Source organism: Coptis chinensis, chromosome 7 (genome assembly GCF_015680905.1).
Source record: "Coptis chinensis isolate HL-2020 chromosome 7, ASM1568090v1, whole genome shotgun sequence".
NCBI lineage: Eukaryota > Viridiplantae > Streptophyta > Magnoliopsida > Ranunculales > Ranunculaceae > Coptis > Coptis chinensis.
In genome coordinates this window covers 60,478,059-60,498,256 of record NC_141462.1, presented here as the reverse complement: position 1 = coordinate 60,498,256, position 20,198 = coordinate 60,478,059, and the positions used below count along the sequence as shown (strand labels likewise).

The 20,198-nt window shown below is 37.9% G+C and overlaps 3 protein-coding genes across 3 annotated transcripts; all 3 read left to right on the top strand.

The window, feature by feature from the left end:
* Positions 1–832: 832 nt before the first annotated feature.
* LOC147488220 (uncharacterized) lies at positions 833–2,772 on the top strand. Its single transcript, XM_086574309.1, has 2 exons — positions 833–962; positions 2,282–2,772. Exons 1-2 carry the CDS (start codon positions 833–835, stop codon positions 2,770–2,772), a joined length of 621 nt encoding a protein of 206 aa, XP_086430435.1.
* A 2,205-nt stretch (positions 2,773–4,977) lies between these two features.
* LOC147488219 (uncharacterized) lies at positions 4,978–8,304 on the top strand. The gene is made up of 7 exons (XM_086574308.1): positions 4,978–5,179; positions 5,284–6,168; positions 6,323–6,678; positions 7,140–7,391; positions 7,491–7,771; positions 7,851–8,068; positions 8,225–8,304. The coding sequence occupies exons 1-7, from the start codon at positions 4,978–4,980 to the stop codon at positions 8,302–8,304; spliced, it is 2,274 nt and encodes a 757-aa protein (XP_086430434.1).
* Positions 8,305–8,364: 60 nt separating this feature from the next.
* On the top strand, positions 8,365–18,848 carry LOC147488218 (uncharacterized). The gene is made up of 6 exons (XM_086574307.1): positions 8,365–8,679; positions 11,542–11,835; positions 11,913–12,017; positions 12,114–12,188; positions 12,315–12,554; positions 18,401–18,848. Exons 1-6 carry the CDS (start codon positions 8,365–8,367, stop codon positions 18,656–18,658), a joined length of 1,287 nt encoding a protein of 428 aa, XP_086430433.1. The 3' UTR covers positions 18,659–18,848.
* The last annotated feature ends 1,350 nt before the right edge of the window (positions 18,849–20,198 follow it).

The following is a 20,198-nucleotide window of genomic DNA, read 5'->3' as shown; positions in this document are numbered from 1 at the left end:
GGTAGCAAAAGCTATGAGTTGTCTGTTCATTAATCATAAAGAAGGGCATATTTGAAGCATTGTAAAGGTAGTTAAATGAACATTTGAGGAGTGATCAGTATTCAGTTTTTAGCGTCACAATAAATCAAAAGGTTATTTTATTTTTTTAAAAAAATTCTGGAAAAAATTAGTGATGGCATATAGGTGTCAAAGGTATAAAGATTTTCGCTAATAAAAAATTGAAATCAGTGCACGTGTTCTGCACAGGCGTCAAACTCGAAAGACATCGGGTTTCTTCTCGATCTCAACCCTCTGAAAGGGTGAAACCCCTTTCTCTCAATGCCTAAAGCCCCAAATATGTTCTTCCTCCCCACTTAACTTATTCATATTCCACCTCCTTCCCCTAATTTCAATGACGGTGAATTGAAGGCGACAATTTTGTTTATCCCAACATCTCCATCTTAAACAGAGGTACTCTATTTTTGATCTTTTAAGGTTACAGTCGATGAAGATAAGTTTTGTTTGTCTTGGTTTTTGTTTTGGGGTTTCTAACATGATTTTGTTTTCTAGGGTTTATAATTTTGTTCTATTTCGCAGTTTCTCCACCCAATTCGGATCAGATTTAGAAACGAGAACCATCTGTGTGAGAACCCCACTCTCTTTCTCTACTCTCTTGATCAAAACAAACCATCTAACCACATCCTCTCCTATTCTTCTCATATCTTCAAACCCCATTTCTATCGCTCTTGACCATTTACAGGAATATTTGGTAGTTGGGATCGGAAAATATGTGCTGAAAATTGATACAATTCAAGTTGGAAAAAAGGAAGTATTTTATGAAGAGGAAGCAATAATGTGTCCTATTAACAAGCTGATTGATGGTGTCCAACTTGTTGGAAAGCACAATGGAGAAGTGACGGACTTATCCATGTGCCAATGGATGACTACTAGTTTAGTTTCTGCGGTGACAGATGGCACGGTTGGTATCTTCACATTTGTTCTGCGCTAGGCACTTTTATTTTGGTTATTCTAAAATGTTCTAGATACTTCTCTAGTTGATTATGAGGCGTGAATTAAATTATTATTGCTGTACATTTGGCTTTGTGTATGTTCTATAGTTGTGCTTGTTTTTCTTTTTTTGCCTTTTCTTTTGTTTTATTTAGCTTGCTTATCTACTTTGGGTGTTAATAAAAAATGTACTTTCTTTTTTAAATTGTGTGAGCATCTTAATTGTATCCTAAAAATTGATCCTCGCTTGTCATTTCCGGCATACACTTTTAAGTGCTTGTAGTTTTCCATAAATGCAAACCCTAGGGTTCAGGAAGTAATTTTAGAATGATTGATAGATCCAGGGAGTTGGATCTACTGTGTTTAACTTTTAATTTTCCTTTTCATTTATGCTCTTGTTTTAAGTCATTTGAATGTGTTGAGAAGCAGAAGTAGAACCTTATGTTTACCATGCTACCTTATTCTACTTGTTGGGAAGTGTTGTTGGACTGCAATATTATCTGATTTTGGAATGTTCAACTCTCTATAATCCTCAGATAAGTAAAGCTAACTTGAACAACTGCCTTACCATTTTTAGTTGATTAATAAAGTTTTCTTCTTTCTTTGTGAAAGGCAAGTTTAGAGTTGACAGGTTCTTGTCACTTGGTGGGAGCTTTGAAGGTGCTTCATTTTTGCTAGGCCGTGGATACTTGCAGAGAAGATATACCTTGTTGTTGTATATTATATATTGCATTTTAAAATTGATATGTGTGAAAGTTATTTGATAATAATTTTGAGAGATATAGAGTAAATCGTGAGTGTTTATCATGTGTACTTTGTAGACCATTTTTGAAATGTGAAAAGGATTATTTGGCAATAGTGAAATTTTCAGTGTTGATACTTGTGTATTTTGTGGATTAATTGCATTGTTTTTTTAAATAAGTTGTCTCTTGGAGAGTTCTACAGGGTACAAGACTGCAAAATGATTGCTCATATAGCAAAATAATAATTACTATTTTTTAAAAAACCAAAACGTGTTTACTGACGTCATAATGTCGTCACAAAGATTTGTGACGCCAAAACACCGTCGCAAAAAAGGTGATGCCATAATGCCGTCACAAATTTGTGACGCCAAAACACCATCACAAAAATTACTGACGCCAAAATGCCGTCACAAAACTTACTGACGCAAATTGAGACGCCAAATAGGAGTCACAAAATTTATTTGTGATGCCAAATAGGCGTCACAAAAAAGCTATTATGGTGTAGTGCATGCTCATCAATAACTCTATAAATGGCCCGTGGTGTGTTGCAGGGGATTTCAACAACATTTTGTTTGCAAATAAAAGGGTTGGAGGAGAACCTATGCATCCTCGAGAAGCAGTGGACTTTAACTTGTGTTTGCAAGGGGCAGGTCTTTCTGATCTTAATTACAATGGTTTCATTTTTACATGGTCTAATAAATCCATTTGGAGTACTAATATCATGTCTAAAATTGATCGATGTCTAGTTAATAATCTATGGCACTCGAAATTTCCTTTTACTAATGCTGAATTTTTGGCACAAGGAGTTTCAGACCAATCTCCCATGGTTTTACAGTGGATCGATTTTAAGAGTTCTGCAAAGGCTTTCTGGGCGATCCAAGATGGTTTCCTTGTTATGCTAGAGGATGTTTGGAATACTCCCATCTATTCCAACTCTATGTATGTGCTGATTCAGAAACTCAAATTACTCAAGGAAAAGGTCAGGCTGTGGGCTAAGCTAAATTTCTCCAACCTTCATGAAAGAGTACTCAATGCCAAGTAGGAACTACAAGATATTTAGATTCTTCTACAACAAAACCCAAATGATGCAATGATTGGTGAACAGGAACGAGTGGCCTTGAAGAAGTATAAAGACCTTACTCTCGCAGAAGATATTGATATACTGCAAAAAAGTGATTGTCTCTTTATGAAGGATGGGGATAAAGGAGCCACCTATTTCACTAGGTGAAAACATGATTTTTTTGACTCTTGGTCCGGATAGGAATTGACGGGTACTAATAGTCAAGAATATATTTGATGGGCTTTTTATTAAATTGATGGTCCATAACCGTCAAACAAAAAATTGATGATCCACGCTCGTAAAGAAAATTTTCCCCGAAATCCCAGTCGAAGCGCGAATACCTTCCCCCCAAAATTTTCGCTCTTTTCCAATTTTCTCTCTTTCGGTTTCTATTTGGTTAAAACTCAACCAAAAACTCACCGTCATATACAATCTCCTTCCATACCTCACAAGCAGCAGCTACTTCACGACTCCATTTGCAAGCCTCGCGGATAATTTCATTACCTTGTTCCGCCAAAGATAACAATTTCATCTCTACAGCAACTTCAAACAACTTCCGCCAAAGCTAGCTAACAAATTCAGCAAGCTTCAATTTCACTGGTTTGTTTCTTTTATTTAGAAAAGATGTTACTTTTTCTTTAATTAGTATATTGGGATGATGCATCTTTCTCATGAAGTCTGTTTTCAAGTTTGTGTTCTACCCTTTGAAAGTCATAATCCACCCATTCTCTAAAACTCACAGGACTCTTCTAATTTACATCTAACAATGGTAAAATATATAACTATAATATGAAATTTATATTCTGAACTGTTAGGTGTGACACAGTAAAGTTTTATTTTTGGATTCAAAGAATAGAAAACCATATATTTTTCCATGTACTGTAACACCAATGATATAATTGTGAAATAACAATCTAAGTACAGTACGAAATTGATGAACTTATTATGTGACATAATGCACGACCGTACGACATGTTTAAATAAAGTTATGTGCTCCAAGTAAATATATATTCTCAGTCTGAATAGAGGGGAAAAAAAATAAAAATAAAAATATAGGTGTTGGCTGGAATGGCATTAACTTAATTGGTTAATTGCCGGTGCAGTAGGATATTGAAAAACAATGTCATCGGTAGTTGGCGATGATTGCGCCAACACTGCTGTCAAAATAATGTATGCAAAAATACACAGAAAGAAATAAAACTAGGCATTATGAAGTTGAACCTAATACGTGCATGCACAATATCAAGAAACAAAGTAACACAAGCTAAGAAAGAAACATAATGAATATACAAGAAACTTACTAGTGCCATTGCTATTGGTGGACGAATTATAAGGAGGAATACCAAACATCATTGTGGCTTGTTAATTCAATAAGGGAGATATTGATGGAGAAGATACGTTCTACTACTCTAGTTATCTAGTTATCTAGGTATCATAACCCTTGTTTTTTTTTCCCATTCTTGTAATGGGTTATGTCAAAACTCTAACTTTTTAAATTGGTCGTTTTGCATATACACTACTACAGCTAGTTTTGATCGAATTTTAGTTAGTTTGCATCTCCTAAAGGTTTGTGTTTTTTTTTCTTTGTTTAAAAAGACTTATTTGTTTTAAGAAATGAAACACATATCATTATCGTTGTTATTGATATGCTATTGTTACTGCGAATTAATATTGTATAACGTTGTGACTTTTTATTGCTTTATCAAAAAATTTGAGTAAATTATTGTTGTTAAAATTGAGTTTTCACCATTCGTTTTACTGAGTAATGGAAGTTTTCATCCTTTAATTGGATGCACTTCTTGGTGAAGATGTTGGTTTGTCGTGTTGAGGGTGTTGTCTATCAATTCTAACAATTTTTTTTTATAAACTATGTTTTGTTCAACATGGTGAGGGTGTTGGTTTGTCGAAAATGTTATTCGTGTGGTGATTGTCTAATGTAGGGGCAGAACTACGAATTTAGAGAGTGGTGGGGGCATAAACATAGTAAAAAAACTTAGTTGCATATCGACTCATGAAAATTTTGATTATATGGCTTTCACTACCACAAGTTTAATTTAATTAGTATGTTCTTGGTGATGTAATATTACTCGTTTGTGCGTGTGTGCTGCAAGTTGTATTAGTTAGTTAGTATGACACTTTATTTGATATGCAAGTGGTATTTGTATTGATTTTTTTTTGTTGTAAAAGATGTCTACGAAAGTGCCAAGCAAGGCATGGATGAAGGCACCGACGTTATCTACGGAATACATTGAAGGTGCTCATTCATTCATTAAATTTACCCAAAATAGTTTGGGGAAAAAAATTGATTGGTACTGCTGTCCTTGTGTTGATAGCGGTAACCAAGAGAAGAGATCAGCTGAAGATATTTTTTACCATTTGATTCGTAAGGGTATAACAAGCTCTTACACATCATGGGTTCAACATGGAGAGCGTTCTTCCAGAAAAAAATCGATTATCTTGTTGCTAGTACCTCAACTTGTGTCGGTAATGAAGAGATGCTTCCAAGAATGGTGGAGATGGTGAATGATACATTTGGGCATAGTCAACCTAATGACTTGGATGCATGTCTGGATGAGGTGGATGAGAATCAAGATGAAGATTATGCTCTTGATGGTGATATTTTGCTAGATGATATTCAAATCAATATACATAAGGATGTTCGGTACAAGAAATTGATGGAAGATGCATTACAACCCTTGTATCCTTCATGTGAAGGTGAACATTCAAAGTTGTCAGCGACAATTGAGCTATTGGGGATGAAGTCTAGACATCGGTGGTCCAATAATAGTTTCACACAGTTACTGGGATTCTTAAAGAGGATTCTGCCGGATAAGAGTACATTGGCTGTTAAAACAGATAGTGCTAAAAGTATGATAAAGGCATTGCATATGAAGTGTGAGGTTATCCATGTATGTCCAAATGATTGTATTTTATACTGGGGGAAGGAAAATGAAAATAGAGTTAGTTGTCCCACATGTGGTGCGAGCAGATGGAAGCCAACTGATGAATCCAAGCCAAGGGCTAAACCTTTGCCAATGAAGAAGCTAAGATATTTTCCTTTAACAGAAAGGTTGCAGAAGATGTATAGTGTGTCGTGGCTTACTGAGAATATGACATGGCATGCAAAATCAGTTCCAAACCAAAGTCATATGCGGCACCCAATAGATTCTTCTTGTTGGAAGTCTGTTAATTATCGGTGGAGCGATTTCCCTGCTGAGCCACGTAATGTTCGATTAGGACTTGCACCAGATGGATTTATTCCATTTGGTAACAACAATAGCATTCATAGTTGTTGGCCTGTAATGATCGTCCCGTACAATCTTCCTCCATCCTTGTGCATGCGCAAAGAGTTTGTAATGTTAACACTATTGATTCCAAGTAATCCGAGGAGATGAAATTGATGTTTATTTACACCGCTTATTGAAGAACTTCGAAAAACTTGTGGTCCAAAGGGGAAAACTTATGATTCTTGCAAGTAAGAAGACTTTCAACATGAGAGCAATTTTATTATGGACTATTCACGATCTTCCAGCATATGGTCATGTTTCAGGACGTAGAACAGCAGGAAGGTACGCTTGCCCAGTTTGTAGTGAAGGGATAGAGTCGAAATGGTTAACAAATGGGAAGAAATTTTCTTACATGGGGTGTAGGAAATTTCTGAAAAACAAAAACCATCCTTTCAAGACACAGAAATCCCAATTTAATAGGAAGGAAGAACATGGAGAGCATCCTTGCCGTTTGGTTGGTTCAGTAGTGAAGCAGAAAATGAGCAAAATTCCTTATGTATATGGTAAGGTGAATGGTAAAAAGAGGAAGAGGGGTTCTAACGAGGTTAAGTTGACTGGTTGGTTGAAGGATTCCATCTTCTTTAAACTGGATTACTGGGAGGTATTTATTACCCTTTCTTTTCAATGTTCTATGTAATATCAGTGTAATTTATTGTTGACCACATCCATGAACTTCTTCTTGCTGCCACCATATCCTTGAACTTCTTCCTGTTTTTAGGCTTTTTCTTGTTGACGGTACCATCCTTAGACTTCTTGCTGCCACTAAAAAAAGAAAATATCACCTTCCTTTTGGATTTTCTGGTAGTACCTCCATATCCATTTCCTTATTGTTGGCCTCACCCATTGGCAGTTGATCAGACTTGTAGGTCTTTAGGGTAGCAATGCCAAGTCTCTGTCTTTAGGCCTCACCCTTGTTTCTGTATTATGCTCTTTTGATATTAAAATAAATGGTTGCAGCAAGACTAGTTGACCAGTCTTTTATCTCAAGCATGTCCTGCTACTAGTTACTAGTATTGCAATTATATTTTGCATATACTAATACTCTTCTCACATTTACTACAGCATCTTCCTATTCCACATAATGTAGACGTGATGCACGTTGAAAAAAATGTTGCAGATAATCTCTTCTCTTTAATCATGAACACTAGTAAGTCGAAGGATGGTATGGCAGCACGTAAAGATCTAAAGGCTATGAAGATCAAAAAGAAGTTGTGGCCTGTGAAAATTAATGGGAGGTTATCGTATGCTAAGGCTCCTTATTGTCTTTCCCGTTCTGAGAGATCCTTGATTTGTAGAACTTTGCACCAATTGAAGGTTCCAATCGGATATAGTGCAAATTGGAAACATAATGTGAACTTGGATGATTTTCAATTGAAGAGTCTAAAGTCACATGATTATCACATCCTGTTATAGCACCTATTGCCAGTGTTGTTGATGCATGCGTTCAAGAAACATAAGTCGTTGCGTGCAGCTATTCGACAATTTTCTTTGTTCTTTAATGTCTTGTGTTCGAAGGTTATTTGTCGTGCTGAACTTGAAAAAATGGGACAACGTGTTGTGGAGTCACTATGTGTGTTTGAAAAGTATTTCCCGCCATCTTTTTTTGTGTCCATGACACACCTTGTTTTGCATTTGGCGGAAGAGGCTCAAATTTGCGGACCAATTAGATATCGTTGGATGTATCCATTTGAGAGGTCAGTGTTACTTCTGAAACTAATTATGTTATTCATTAGTTTTTTGTGTATATTTACATTGATTAATTACACACCACAGGATGATGAAAACATACAAATCGTACGTAGGGAACCCAAAATTTCCAGAAGGGTGTATTGCTGAACAATACCTTATGGATGAAGCAATGAAATACTGCATGGAATATATCCCGTCAAGCAAAAGAGAAATACATAAGCAAGAAGAAAAGGCTGCCTTGGATGATAAAACTGAGTGTGGCTACCCTATTGATAAAAAGGGGAGGACTACTTGCTTCCGAAGTTTGCAATACCAAAGAAGCACGCAAAATGGGTTTTGAGAAAGTCAAGTAAAAATGTTGAGTGGGAAAGGTAAAATTAGATACCGCCTGCGTTCAATTTCATTTATTATGTCTCTCTACATTTTTAATAATAAATGTACATTGTTTACAATTACAGGAAGTACGAGACATACCTCCAAAGCTTCAAATCTAGGGGTAAAAGTCGTAGGGTCATTGCGTCATCAGAAAAGGAGATAGAGTATATTCCTTGGCTAATTAAGGAAACAACTTGAGAAAGAAAAAGAGTCTAAATTCAAGATGCTTGCTGATGGGCCATCCTTTATTGCAAAGTCATATAATTCCTACGCAGTAAATGGATATGTTTTTTGTACGTATGATTTAGAAGCGAACTCAACAACCCAAAATAGTGGTGTCTCAATGAAGGCTTTTACTAATTTCAGAGCAAGTGCCAAAGACAAAAATTTAGTGGAAGATGAAGCCACTTATTATGGAATCATTAGGCAGATACTTGAGCTAGATTACCATAAGTTTAAACAAGTAGTGTTCTTTTGTGATTGGGTGCGTATTGAAGATAAAAGAAATGGATGCGTTGTTGATCCAGATACAAATCTGGTATATGTTAATTTGAGAAGGTGCCAAAGAAATACGAATGAGGATGATGAACCATTCATTCTTGCTTCTGAAGCCGCTCAAGTTTTCTATTGCAAGGATCTTAGTAGAGATAATTGGCATGTCGTCTTAGCTTGCATGCTCCTAAGAGATTGAACCATGATGTGGATGTTTATGAAGACCCCTTAGTCTTTGAAGCAATGTCAAACTCAGATGGTTTAGCATCTGCTTTAATGGGTGATATTGATGGTGTTGAAGTTTAGTGGATAGTAAAGTGAAATCAGATTAGTGCACACAATTGTAACTTTTTTTTGGCGTGTCTGCTGATTTGGATATTGCATTTTTTTTAATTATTTTGTGTCTGCTGATTTGGTGTGACACTTATATATTGCATTTTATTTCTATTTTGCGTAAGTCTAGCTTTTTGAATATATCTAATCTTGAATGGTATGATGTTCTTGTTTGAAATCAGTTTGCGTTTGGTGAATTCATTACTTACATTATGTCTAGAATTTGGTGAACTCATTATTTAGATTTGAATCAGTTATGTTGCAAACCGGATCTGATCAACCTAGTGACTATCAACTTGACTTTGAACCTAGTGACTCCGAAGAAATCGAGGAACAACATGAAAGCGAGGAACAACATACAGGTGACTATGATATTAATTTATTTTCATAAATGTTTAGTTGTTATTGCTTTTGCTTTGTTGTGTAATCTAAGATATTGAAATCTTTAGGTCCAAAGAAGCAAGTTCGGTTCAATTATAATGGGCTACCTGTTGGTCCTGGTTCTACTCAATTTGTCACCTTTCTAGGCAAAATGGCTAGAATGTATTGTGCACCTACTTTACCGACCGCCGCCTTGTGCGGAGGATATCAAGAAACACGTTTTTAAGAGAGTAACAGTAAGTACATTATACTCTTATTTTATTTTTATTTTTTCCCCCTCTAAGTACATTTCTAAACACATTCTTCTGTGTTGAATGCATCTACTGCCAAGGAATCAGTTTATACTATAATTTCCTTTGCTGCCATGTCTCAATGCCATGCCCATACCATGTGCCACTTTGCTTTCAGAGTTCAACCGACGAGCCATTGTTGGTTGCTATAACCTCACCTGTATCATTGCGTAGTGCTGCAGCCCATCCCCCCACTGATCCTTGTAACGTCCCATTAGTGTTTAGATTTTGAACCCCCATTTCTCTATTTTCCCACTTACTGACCTTTATTTCCTTCTGCTTGTGTACTCCCTCCTCAGCATCATCATTCTGAATGAAGGTTATTTCATATATAGCCTTACCCATGAACACTATCTGATGGATACTAGGATTCGAGCAAATACTAGGCAAGCTAGACTACACTTAGAGTGAAGAAAATAAAAACCGCTCAAGGATCGGAGTCTAGTTAGAGTGTTCTGTGATATGGGTTATCGAATAATTGTGTATCAACATACGCTGAAGCACTGAAATTTTTGGTGGTTTATAATTGCGAAACACACAACGTCTCATTAGTCAAATTTTCTTAACTTTTTGGTTAGTTGGTTATGGCTTCATAGTTAACTCGGTATCTGTCATGAAAATTGGTTATTTGAGAGATCAATAAATGTCAAGTTCCCTAAACTTGAAGGAATATATCCTTTCAAATGGTTGCCACCTAATGAGAGGGTCTTAAGTGAAGCCAACTGACCTAGACTTGAAGGTATGGATCCTTCAAGAATGTTGTCCTCAAAGGACAAGTTGAGTGAGGTGGACTAGCTTTGACAAAGTTTCAGGAATGCTTCCTCCAATTTGTTTCATTCCACTTGTGACTAATGCCTCCAGAACCGGTTCACCCAAAGGTGACAATGTGCCCTTCATGTAAAGGGCAATTTGCTCCTATCTCGAGGGTACTTGTAACTGTAACGCTACTATTCTCCCCTGCCTTGGGATTACACTGAATGCCCTCCCAATCTCCTCGCACAACAATCACCGCCAACCCATGACGAGAGAACACCTGTTGTGTCTTTTAGGATTTTGGCTTTGAAGTCGAGAAGAGCAGCCTCCCACTTCGAGCAAGTTTTGGTTTGAGCTAAGGTATTTGTCGGTGACTCTGAGAATGAAAAAATGAAGAGAAGTTTGAAAACCAAACTACAAGATCGCATTTTGTGAAGTGAAATCAGTTGTTGTTGTATTTTTTTTTGAGTTCTAAGTCGAACTTTAAAGAATATCTAATTTTTCATTACAAAGAAGAAAAAAGCTATTTGGCCAGCACAAATGATTTGTTTCTTCACTTAGAAAGCAAGTACCCCATTAGATATAGAACGAAATGAGTTGATAAAGAGCGGAAAAAGTTAGATTGCACTGTTTCTTCTAACCTTGTCTTCTTACATTAGCTACTTTAACTGTATCTCCATTCAATGAATGAGCAGCTACTGCTTGCTATATTCTCCCCTATTTCCATCTGAGGGAGAGTAATAAATTTTTGTCCTCTATTTTTGAACTTCATTTCCCTGATAGAGCGTGAGCACTGAACTTGTCTAGGGGCCCTTCACTTTCTTGGGATGACTCAGGTCTCCTAAGCATGTTAAGAGCCATATTCCCGCTGCGAAGCAAAGACACTTGAAAATGCTTGGAAGACTATAAAGCGCTTGAAGCCATATTCCCATAGAATGTATCCACCTTACCCACGGCCTCTTGTAATTCTAAGTGTCAGTTCAGTGTTGAAAATTCGAAGTGTTGGTTTTAGCATTTAGTCTTAGCAATTTGTAATACCACCTGAAAATTCTAAGTGTTTCTATCTGTTTTTGCCTAATTTCAAGAGTTTAGTCCTCTCTTTTGTTAACAAGTTTTAAGCTATTTTTATCTTTTCTTGTTTTATGTTGAAGGATGTTTATGATCTTTCACCTACTGGCCAAGTTGGTGTTTTGCTAAAAGCCAACATATCTTGGAAAAATTGGAAACACAGACTCCGCAAGGTTTATGATCGATATTCAACCAATTCTGAGCGTATGGAAAACATACCAAAGTGTACAAAAAAAGAAGATTGGAAAAGCATTATAGAAATTTGCTCGACTGATGAAGAGAAAATTAAGCGAGAAAAGGGCAAATTATCTAGGGAGCACATGAAGTTGCCACACACATCTGGTAGACTTGGATGTGCTAGAATCGAAGAGGAACTGGTATTTTCTATTGTTACTAACAACTTCTGGATTTACCAGAATATTGTTATATGCTTAAGAGTTTGTTTTCTTTTTAGATTAAGGAAAGCCCAGATGGTACGGTCACAAGAATGCATGTGTTTGTGGCCACACATACAAGTAAGGACGGATCATGTCCTTTTCTTGAATTGAGACCAAGTCTGGTAATTGGAATTCTTATTCTTTTATTGTTCTTTAACTTTAGCTCTTAATTTCATGGTGGAAAAATTTGTGTATATGACTATAAATTTTGTTTCTAGGATGAAATCAAGCGGCTTGTGAGCCTTGACCCCTACTTGGGAGAGAAAGATTTGGATAATGATCCTGTGGCAAAGGTATATATATTTAGATAATGGTCATGTTAGAGCAGGCATCTATTTAGTATACTCTAAAACTTTTCAGTTGATGTATGTGTTAAATGTCATCCTTTGTTGAATGTAATCATTTTGTCTTATGGTTAGGTCATTGGTCGTGATGGCAAGGGTCGCGTTCGAGGACTAGGAACTGGTGTTACAAAGACTGTTGTACATGCCTCCGCTCCTTACATCAAAATTGTTGAAGAAGAAAAGAGAAAACATGAAATTACAGATGAAAATGTCAAACTAGTGATGCAACGTCTTGATGAAGAGACGAGGGCACGTAAAATTCTTGAGGAAAAGTTAGAGGGTTATGCACCAGAGTTCGAAAATACTTCTCCACAGGTAATGAAAGATGACTTAGTGCAACATTTCTTTATGCATGTACTCCATGTAGTAATATATATCTTGCTATATAGCCTACACGATTTTAGTATAGAGTCAGCAAAGCTGATCTCAACACTACTATTTGTTTCTTCTATTGTTTATATTATGTCTCGTATGGAAGAAGAAATAATACTATTATATGTTTGGAGTTTGGACTATCGACTAGGTTTTATTGTTTAGAAAATGGAAATAGACTATTTGTTGGGTGCACACAACACACATGAATAATACATTGTGCTATGTGGTAGTTCTTGCTGAATTAGTTATACTCAATCATGTTTTGACATCCTTCAAGTTCCTTTAACTTGTTCAGTCCATTATATCTGCTCCAAATTTAGTTAGTACTAGTTGTTTTGTGTGGAGGTATTAGTCATACATTATTAGTGATATGGCTGTGATCCGATTATTTGGAATAAGCTTACCAATGGCCTATCTTGAATCCAAATTTATCAATGTTTATCTCTGGCCTGCAACTAGGCGTTTTCCCAAGCCTGACATCCATCCTCCATTCTTCTGCGACCCATTTATCATGTAAGGTATTGAGTGCAGTACCTTGGGAAATGTAGGCACATACAGTGAACACACATACATTTTGAATGTCCATCTTTGAAACTTAGCATATGTCGTGAAAGTTTGGGGGATTTGCTCAGTCTTCGAAATTTTGTTCGCAAGGAAGTCCATTTGGCTTGAAAAGCCGAAGTGACCTGTCTGTAAATGCATTATTGTTTAGTTAAGAAAAAGTGTACGCTCCTGCCACCTCAAACCTAGATAGCTGCATTGCCCTGTCAAAGGGAACATTTTGTGGGCCAAAATGGAATGTAGTACGTCAGACGTTACATCCATGCATAGGTGTCAATGTCCCTAGTGAAATGCGTATTATTTCCATTGTCCATAGACAAAGACATACATAGACCAGGAGCTGCAGCTTCAATCCCTGATTCCACTTGTATAGAGACGGTAGAACCCAAAGCATCCTTCCTGTCTTTGTAGTCCACAAACTGATCTGAATTGTCCACATTCGAAGGCGCTGCTTCTTGTTTGATTTCTTTCTTCTCAGTGTCATGGATATCCCCGAGCCATTGAGGTTTTCTGTAGTGTAAGCAGGACCTTTGCGTTCAGTTGAATCAGTAACATTGTTTTCAACTTCAACAACTGTAACAGCTTGGGTGGTACCCTCATGAGTACCTTCTTGACGGGTGGAGTCATCTGTGAGCTTTCCTGAACCAGATTTTTTGTTTCGTTCTCTTGGAAAGAGTTTAGTGATGCTAGAAGTGGCTACCTCAACTTCATTTAACACAGATGTTTTTTACGTTCAAGTATCTTTTTTTAGCAGCTTCCCCTGTTGGGTCTGCAATCTTTAGCAAGTAAAGAATCCTGTCCAACTCAGACTGGAGAGAGGACATGTCCTGCTGAAGTTGCATTGTTGAATCAAGTACTGAAAAAATAACAAAACAACACAGAAAAGCATTAGCATGTCGAAGAACAGGCAGATGAAGTAGTACTAGAGGTGCTACTCGACTGCCTGGAGGTGCTTTTGAGAGAATCTAGCGGAGACTTTTGGAGGGAAGGGTCTGTGCTTAATAGCTGGCTCTCCTCAGTACCAAATGCTGAAGGTGGATAGTCTTTGCGAGCAAGGTCTGAGGTAGTCAGTGGCCTTATCTTTCCTTCCAAGAGTCATCGTCTTTTGCCATAACGTCCCAAAATAAGGAAATGTCGTCGGTGGGCCAAAACTTAGAAGTGTTGCACCCCCCTGAAATGGGCGTTACGCTTCAATAGAATGAATTCGGTAAGGGTAGAATACGCCCCATGGTCGATTGAAGGTCCTGTGCCACTTGAACTCAAATCTTACCCATTCAGCTAGCTCATAACAAAATGTTAGACCAAGTAAGGCTGACAGTTATGAATTGGTTGAGGAAAAGGAAACCCCCTAGCAGCTTTGCCCAGCATCTTCTGCCGATTGTCAGCCTGTTCAGCTGACCTCAGAGGATTCCAGTCACCCGGCACAACATGTTTATTCTCGGCGGCGATTACATTATGTTTCCCAGACTAAGACTACTCCAGAAGATCAGCAGTCTAGCCTCAGTAGATTCCTGAGCGACCCGCCCATGACTTCTTTTTCCCAGGCGGTAGCATTGAACTACCATCAAAGGATCCTTATATTTATAAATAGGGTTTCATCAAAGCATAACCGGGCTATTTTGTTTGCCTGAAGAGAAGGTCCTTTTGGGCCACCTCCTTTTCCTTCCTCGCTTAAGGTCTCAAAGGGGAATTCATGAGAAGAGATCGTATCGCTTCAAATAGGAAAGTGAAAACAGTAGCTGTAGGTTCCAGATACCTATTAGCGCTTTCCGTCAAGTGTATTCCCTTCAGCTCTTCCTGCTGAAAACAGGCCTAAAAGTCAGTGGTTTTAACTACCTTTGAAACCACCCTCATAAGCCTATTCGAGTACTACTCCTGCTGACAGTGGACAGTGCTAACTGGTTACGGGCGACCCTCCCTCTGCTCGGGAGTTGAAACTTCCGCTCTCCACTCCAACAAGCAACGTCTGAGCGCCCAACGCGCGAAAGCTGTTGCGCTAACGCGTTTTAGTTTTCTTGCTTCTTCGGCCAGAACAACCTGATGGTCGCTAACTTGAAGTATGCTTCTTCTCATGTAGTTCCGGCTGCTGACTACACTACACCTAAAAGAATGCAGGTTAGGAATGGGCGCCACTATCCCAGCCCAGATCCTGCCAGGTTCTATTGATCATGTCCCCTTCCCAACAGTTGTACCTTGTCTTGGGGCGTCTTTGGCTTTACGAGAGAAAGCCCGCCAGAGAAAAAAGTCTTTCTCTTCCCGTCCCGGGTCATACTCCGGTGCGTCCACAGAAAAGGAAATCGCAATGCATCTTGCTTAGCAGGCGTATTGGAGTGGGAGTGTAGCGGGGGTAAGGTAAGTAAAGTGGCCGCCAGAGAGGAAGCAAGACCGGCCTATTGAGCGCAGCTAAGCTAATATGCGCCAGAGAAAGCCAGGTGCCGGAGGTAAGCTATATTCGGCCAGGTTTGTTTCCCGCGAAACAGAACATCATCGAGGATGTTAGCTGGATATCTATCCCCCTCCCAACTGCGCTGGAGGCGAATGCTTGTGGTCAGCGGAGTATTACAGACTTCATTCTGTGTAGACTGCTCCATTGATAAGAACTGCCTTCCTCCGATGTGATTCGCAAGGATGAACTTGCGTTGGAATTATATTCTATCGAATTTGAGAAAAAATCTCCGCTCGAGTAGGTGCTTTGGTTGACTTTGATTCATCAAGGGTCCAGTCCCAGAGCTTCCGTCAAGTGGGCTTGCCCCGCCCGGAAGTGGTTACATGGGGCTAGTGAGACCACTCTCTTTTGAGAGGTGGGTTTGCCGTTGCCTGCGTTGATTCAGCAGTCAAACTAGAGAACTACCACCTGTAGATGTTGACAAATTTATTCCAAAGCCCGAACTTGGTCAAAAGTAGTAGGATGGTGTTAGGAAAATGCATAGTTCTTGCTATTTTACAGTAATCCATTTTCGCATAATGTGGTGGTCTAGTTCTTCCAGAGGTTCCTGGCCATTATGACCCTTATGACTAAAATCAATATCAAACTTATATCAATAACTTTTTTTGCTTCCAAATTGATTTAAAGACACCTTATGAGGACCAGTTGTAGTCAGGTAATTATTTACTTTCGTCTTGGCATGTGCCCCAATGTGTTAGGTGAGTAGTTGTTTTGGTACCTTCTCTTCAAATCAGGGCTAGGACCTCCACTGTTGCTCTGTTAGGACTTAGAAGCATCCCTGTATCCTGCAGCAGGAAAACCGTTGGCATATCCAGCATTTGGCCCAGCATCTCTATGTGGCATACCTCCTGTATTCATGTTGTTAAAATCTCCAGCATTTGGCACATTGTTTCCCATGTCTGAATGGTTGAAATGTGCAGCATCGGGAGGCATACCTTCACGATTTAGCACACTGTCCTGCATATTTGCATTAGGGGACAAATCATGTACATCTTTATTAGGATTCTGATCATTTGCAATAGGTGGCAGGCCTCCCAAAGATAGTTTTATATGCCTGGGCCAGTAGAACAAAAGAACAAGATCTCCACATTATATATAACTCATTAAGTCTGTTTTTCTCTATGTTTCTAAATGGTTACTTAATGCATATTGGCTAGTTTGTTGTAGCGCCTTAGAGAAACTTTATAGACTTAACCTTTTTCTTACTTTATTGTTATTCTTGGCGAATGTTTAGCTTTGTTTATTTTCCTTAATCAAGCAAAAAGAATTAATCATTACCCGTGATGTATAGTGGTGAGAGTGCTAGTAGGGCGAAAGTGCCATCTCTTTGTTTACATTCCTTAGTTTACAATTTCGCGTCAATATTGGCCTGGATATGATATAACTGGTTAGGGGATAATGCCCAAACAGGACTAGCAGTCTGCTGTTCCTGAGACATATTACTTAGCTGCTAAGACTAAGATATTATGTGTTTATATTAACTTATATTCTTCTAATAAATCTAAAGTTTTGCTACCTTTCGGCCTAGCATTTTCTACTAGTACCTTATAAATATGCTTTATGGTTGGTTAGTGGAGCGTTCCTTTTTTTAAAGTAACATATGAGGTTTTGTGTGTTCCTGGCGGTGGGTTATGTGAGATGCTGCTGTGGACTGTGGTGTATTGTATATGCACGGAGTATTCTCAGCTGATCACTAGAAAATGAAGAAGTGGAATCAGTAGAGGAAGAACTACCGGTGAAGTCATGAGAGGCAGTAGTTGTGGTGTCAGAAGAAGAGGAAGTACTAGACGAAGCAAGGAAAAGAGTTCGAACCATGGAAAGGCGAGGGGATAGGTGAAGTGGGAGGAGTTGGCCTTTATAGAAGAGATCATCGGCGGGACAAAGATTTGAAGATGCCTTTCTAGAAGATAGTGATGATATTATAAATTCGAAATCGGATGAAGAAAATGAATGGGATGGTGATGGTGGAAGAGTTTGAGATTTTGGATCTCTATTAGTTCTTCTCCCCATCACTTAATTTACTTCATCTTTTATCATCCACAATGTTTCTCTTAAAAAAACAAGTACTAAAGTTGACAGAAATGAAAGTGAGGTAGATAGGAATTAGGAAATGGAAAGAGGATGAGATCAGAAGTGAGACATATGGGGGAGAAGTAGAGGAAAGTGTACAGAAAGACAATAATTAGATTAAGTAGTTTTTAAGGCTTTACGCCCCATTCTTTATAATAGTTATTTTGGATTCTGCAAGTTTTGAGGTATCACATGGGAGTTTGAACTTCTGGTTGTTGTACGTTCACAATCTCACATGTTGTAACTTATCATTAGTGTGTGAGTAGTTTTGACATCTTGTGTTCAGTTTACTGTGACGTGATATGCACATGAAAACAATTGGAGCAAAAATATATTTATTGGTTGTTCACATAATATCTTTATTTTTCACTAATTGTTTGTGTTTTAAGCATCCATACTAGGTATATGTTTTCATTGCTTTATTAAATTCAAAATGAAAGCCTGCAGTGACCTGTGGTGTACTGTTATGTGATAATGTGAACCGATGACAATAAAATGCATATATAGTTAAGTGTAGTCCTGTTATTTTAACTCCTGGTTACTAGTTGCTTTCATGCAGTTCTTGATACTCCACCGAGTTATTTTGAATATAAGATTGGATGGGTGTCTACTGACTCTTCTTGGATTTGTTCTACTGTTCTCTTTTAAATTCACATTTTTTATTTCCAATTATAATGGATAAAACATATCTCATAAGAGTTCATTGTAGGCAAGAAGACAATCACGTGTTCTTGATGAAGTGTCACATGTTCCACCATCCACACAATGCCTTCTAAAGAACTTCAGGAAAAGAACCGTTGCACTTGGAAGCGTGTCTAATGATGTACCATCTACCGACTCGTATAACATAACAATTGACGATATCTTTGATTACACAACTGAGTTATATGTTGGGGAAGGAACATTTGGTGACATTTCAATTGGAGATACAATCACATGGCCTATGCCTTTTGTGGAGCCAATTTGATGTGAGTTGGTGAACTTTTTTTTGTGCATTTTAGTAGTTTCGCCTTTTTTGTACAACCTAGTTGGTTTTGTATATACATGAAGATATATGGTTGTATATGGAGTATACTAAAACTCATGTAATGTACTTTGCTATAATATTTTGGTGTTTTGATGAAAGAATCTATTGTATTTTGGCAGAATGTTGATTTGAGTTGGATAGTTTAATTTTTTCAGGAAAAATAGTTATGAAATTTAGATTATAAGAATTTTTAAAAAAAAAACATTAATGCTCAGAAAAATGACGGATATAGACCGTCAAGAAAATTTATGTATACAGAAAATTGACGTAGCAGACCGTCAATAATTTTCAAATTTGCATCCCAAATTCCATTAAAATTGGACAAATTTGACTAGTGAAATAACAAAATTTGACGGTTTTAGTCCGTCAAAAATTCTATTTATTAATGACGTTCACCACCCGTCAAATAAATTTAAAATTATTGACGGCAACTAACCGTCAAGAAATAAAACGACTGCAAATTTTTTGACGGGCCTTACGACGGGCAATGTCAGTTAAAAATAGTGTTTTTTGACGGGTTCTGCCAGTAAAAAAAGTCTTATTTTCACCTAGTGTTTCTTTAATTCTATCAAAGAAAAGAACGCTAGGAGTGGTCTCTGGTCTCTCTCTTCAGACCAAGGTACGACCTCTAGTCAACATGAAGTGGCTGCGCTCATGGTTGAGTACTATAAAGCTCTGTTAGGCTCACTTGCTGCCCTTGTTAGTGATGAGGATTTTTTTATGCAATTGCAAGTTCGAGATGTAGTTCCTCCTACTCTGCAACAACAACTCGATGAATGCCCAACTGAAGTGGAAATCAAGCAAGCCCTTTTTGATATGCCGGATAACAAAGTGCTAGGTCCAGATGGTTTTAACCCATTTTTTTTCAAGCATTGCTGGAATGTGGTGGGTTTAGACTTTACACAAGCAGTCCAGAATGTATTCACAACAAACAAGATACCCCAAGGAGTTAATGCCACTTTTTTGTCTCATCCCCAAAGTGAGCAACCCGTCTAAAGTGGAAGAGTTCAGACCCATTGCACTTTGTAACACTGTTTACAAGTGTGTCTCTAAAGCCTTCACCAACAAATTCAAAATCTTCATAGATTTACTCATATTTTCAAATTAGTCGGCCTTTATCCCTGAAAGATTGATACATGATAATATTCTTTTATCACATGAACTCCTCAGAGGTTATGATAGGAAGAGAGGGACACCTAGGTGCTCTAGCTGTCAAGCTCGACATTCAGAAGGCCTATGACACGGTAAGATGGGATACTATCTTGATAAGAGCCCAAAACTGTAGTTTTAACCCTGTAACAGTCATACTTTTAGACCAATTATGTGAGTAATAATTAAGAGTTAACACTGATTACGTGTTTTTATGCATTTTAGGCTTCAAAGTCCATTATGTGCAGAAATGTGCCACTTTAGCGAGATAAATGAGCAAAGGTCGGTTACTAAGGAGTTCCGTGATTAAAGGCCAAGATTCAAGAAGACA

Bases quoted from the DNA above. Each gene is read 5' to 3' on its own strand.
- LOC147488219 (XM_086574308.1), top strand. From the start codon at position 4,978: ATGTCTACGAAAGTGCCAAGCAAGGCATGGATGAAGGCACCGACGTTA. The intron at 5,180-5,283 runs GTATAACAAGCT...TCGGTAATGAAG, and splicing joins TTACCATTTGATTCGTAAGG to AGATGCTTCCAAGAATGGTG. The intron at 7,772-7,850 runs GTCAGTGTTACT...TACACACCACAG, and splicing joins TGGATGTATCCATTTGAGAG to GATGATGAAAACATACAAAT.
- LOC147488220 (XM_086574309.1), top strand. From the start codon at position 833: ATGTGTCCTATTAACAAGCTGATTGATGGTGTCCAACTTGTTGGAAAG. The intron at 963-2,281 runs GTATCTTCACAT...GGTGTGTTGCAG, and splicing joins GGTGACAGATGGCACGGTTG to GGGATTTCAACAACATTTTG.
- LOC147488218 (XM_086574307.1), top strand. From the start codon at position 8,365: ATGCTTGCTGATGGGCCATCCTTTATTGCAAAGTCATATAATTCCTAC. The intron at 11,836-11,912 runs GTATTTTCTATT...TTTTCTTTTTAG, and splicing joins CTAGAATCGAAGAGGAACTG to ATTAAGGAAAGCCCAGATGG. The intron at 12,018-12,113 runs GTAATTGGAATT...TTTTGTTTCTAG, and splicing joins TTGAATTGAGACCAAGTCTG to GATGAAATCAAGCGGCTTGT.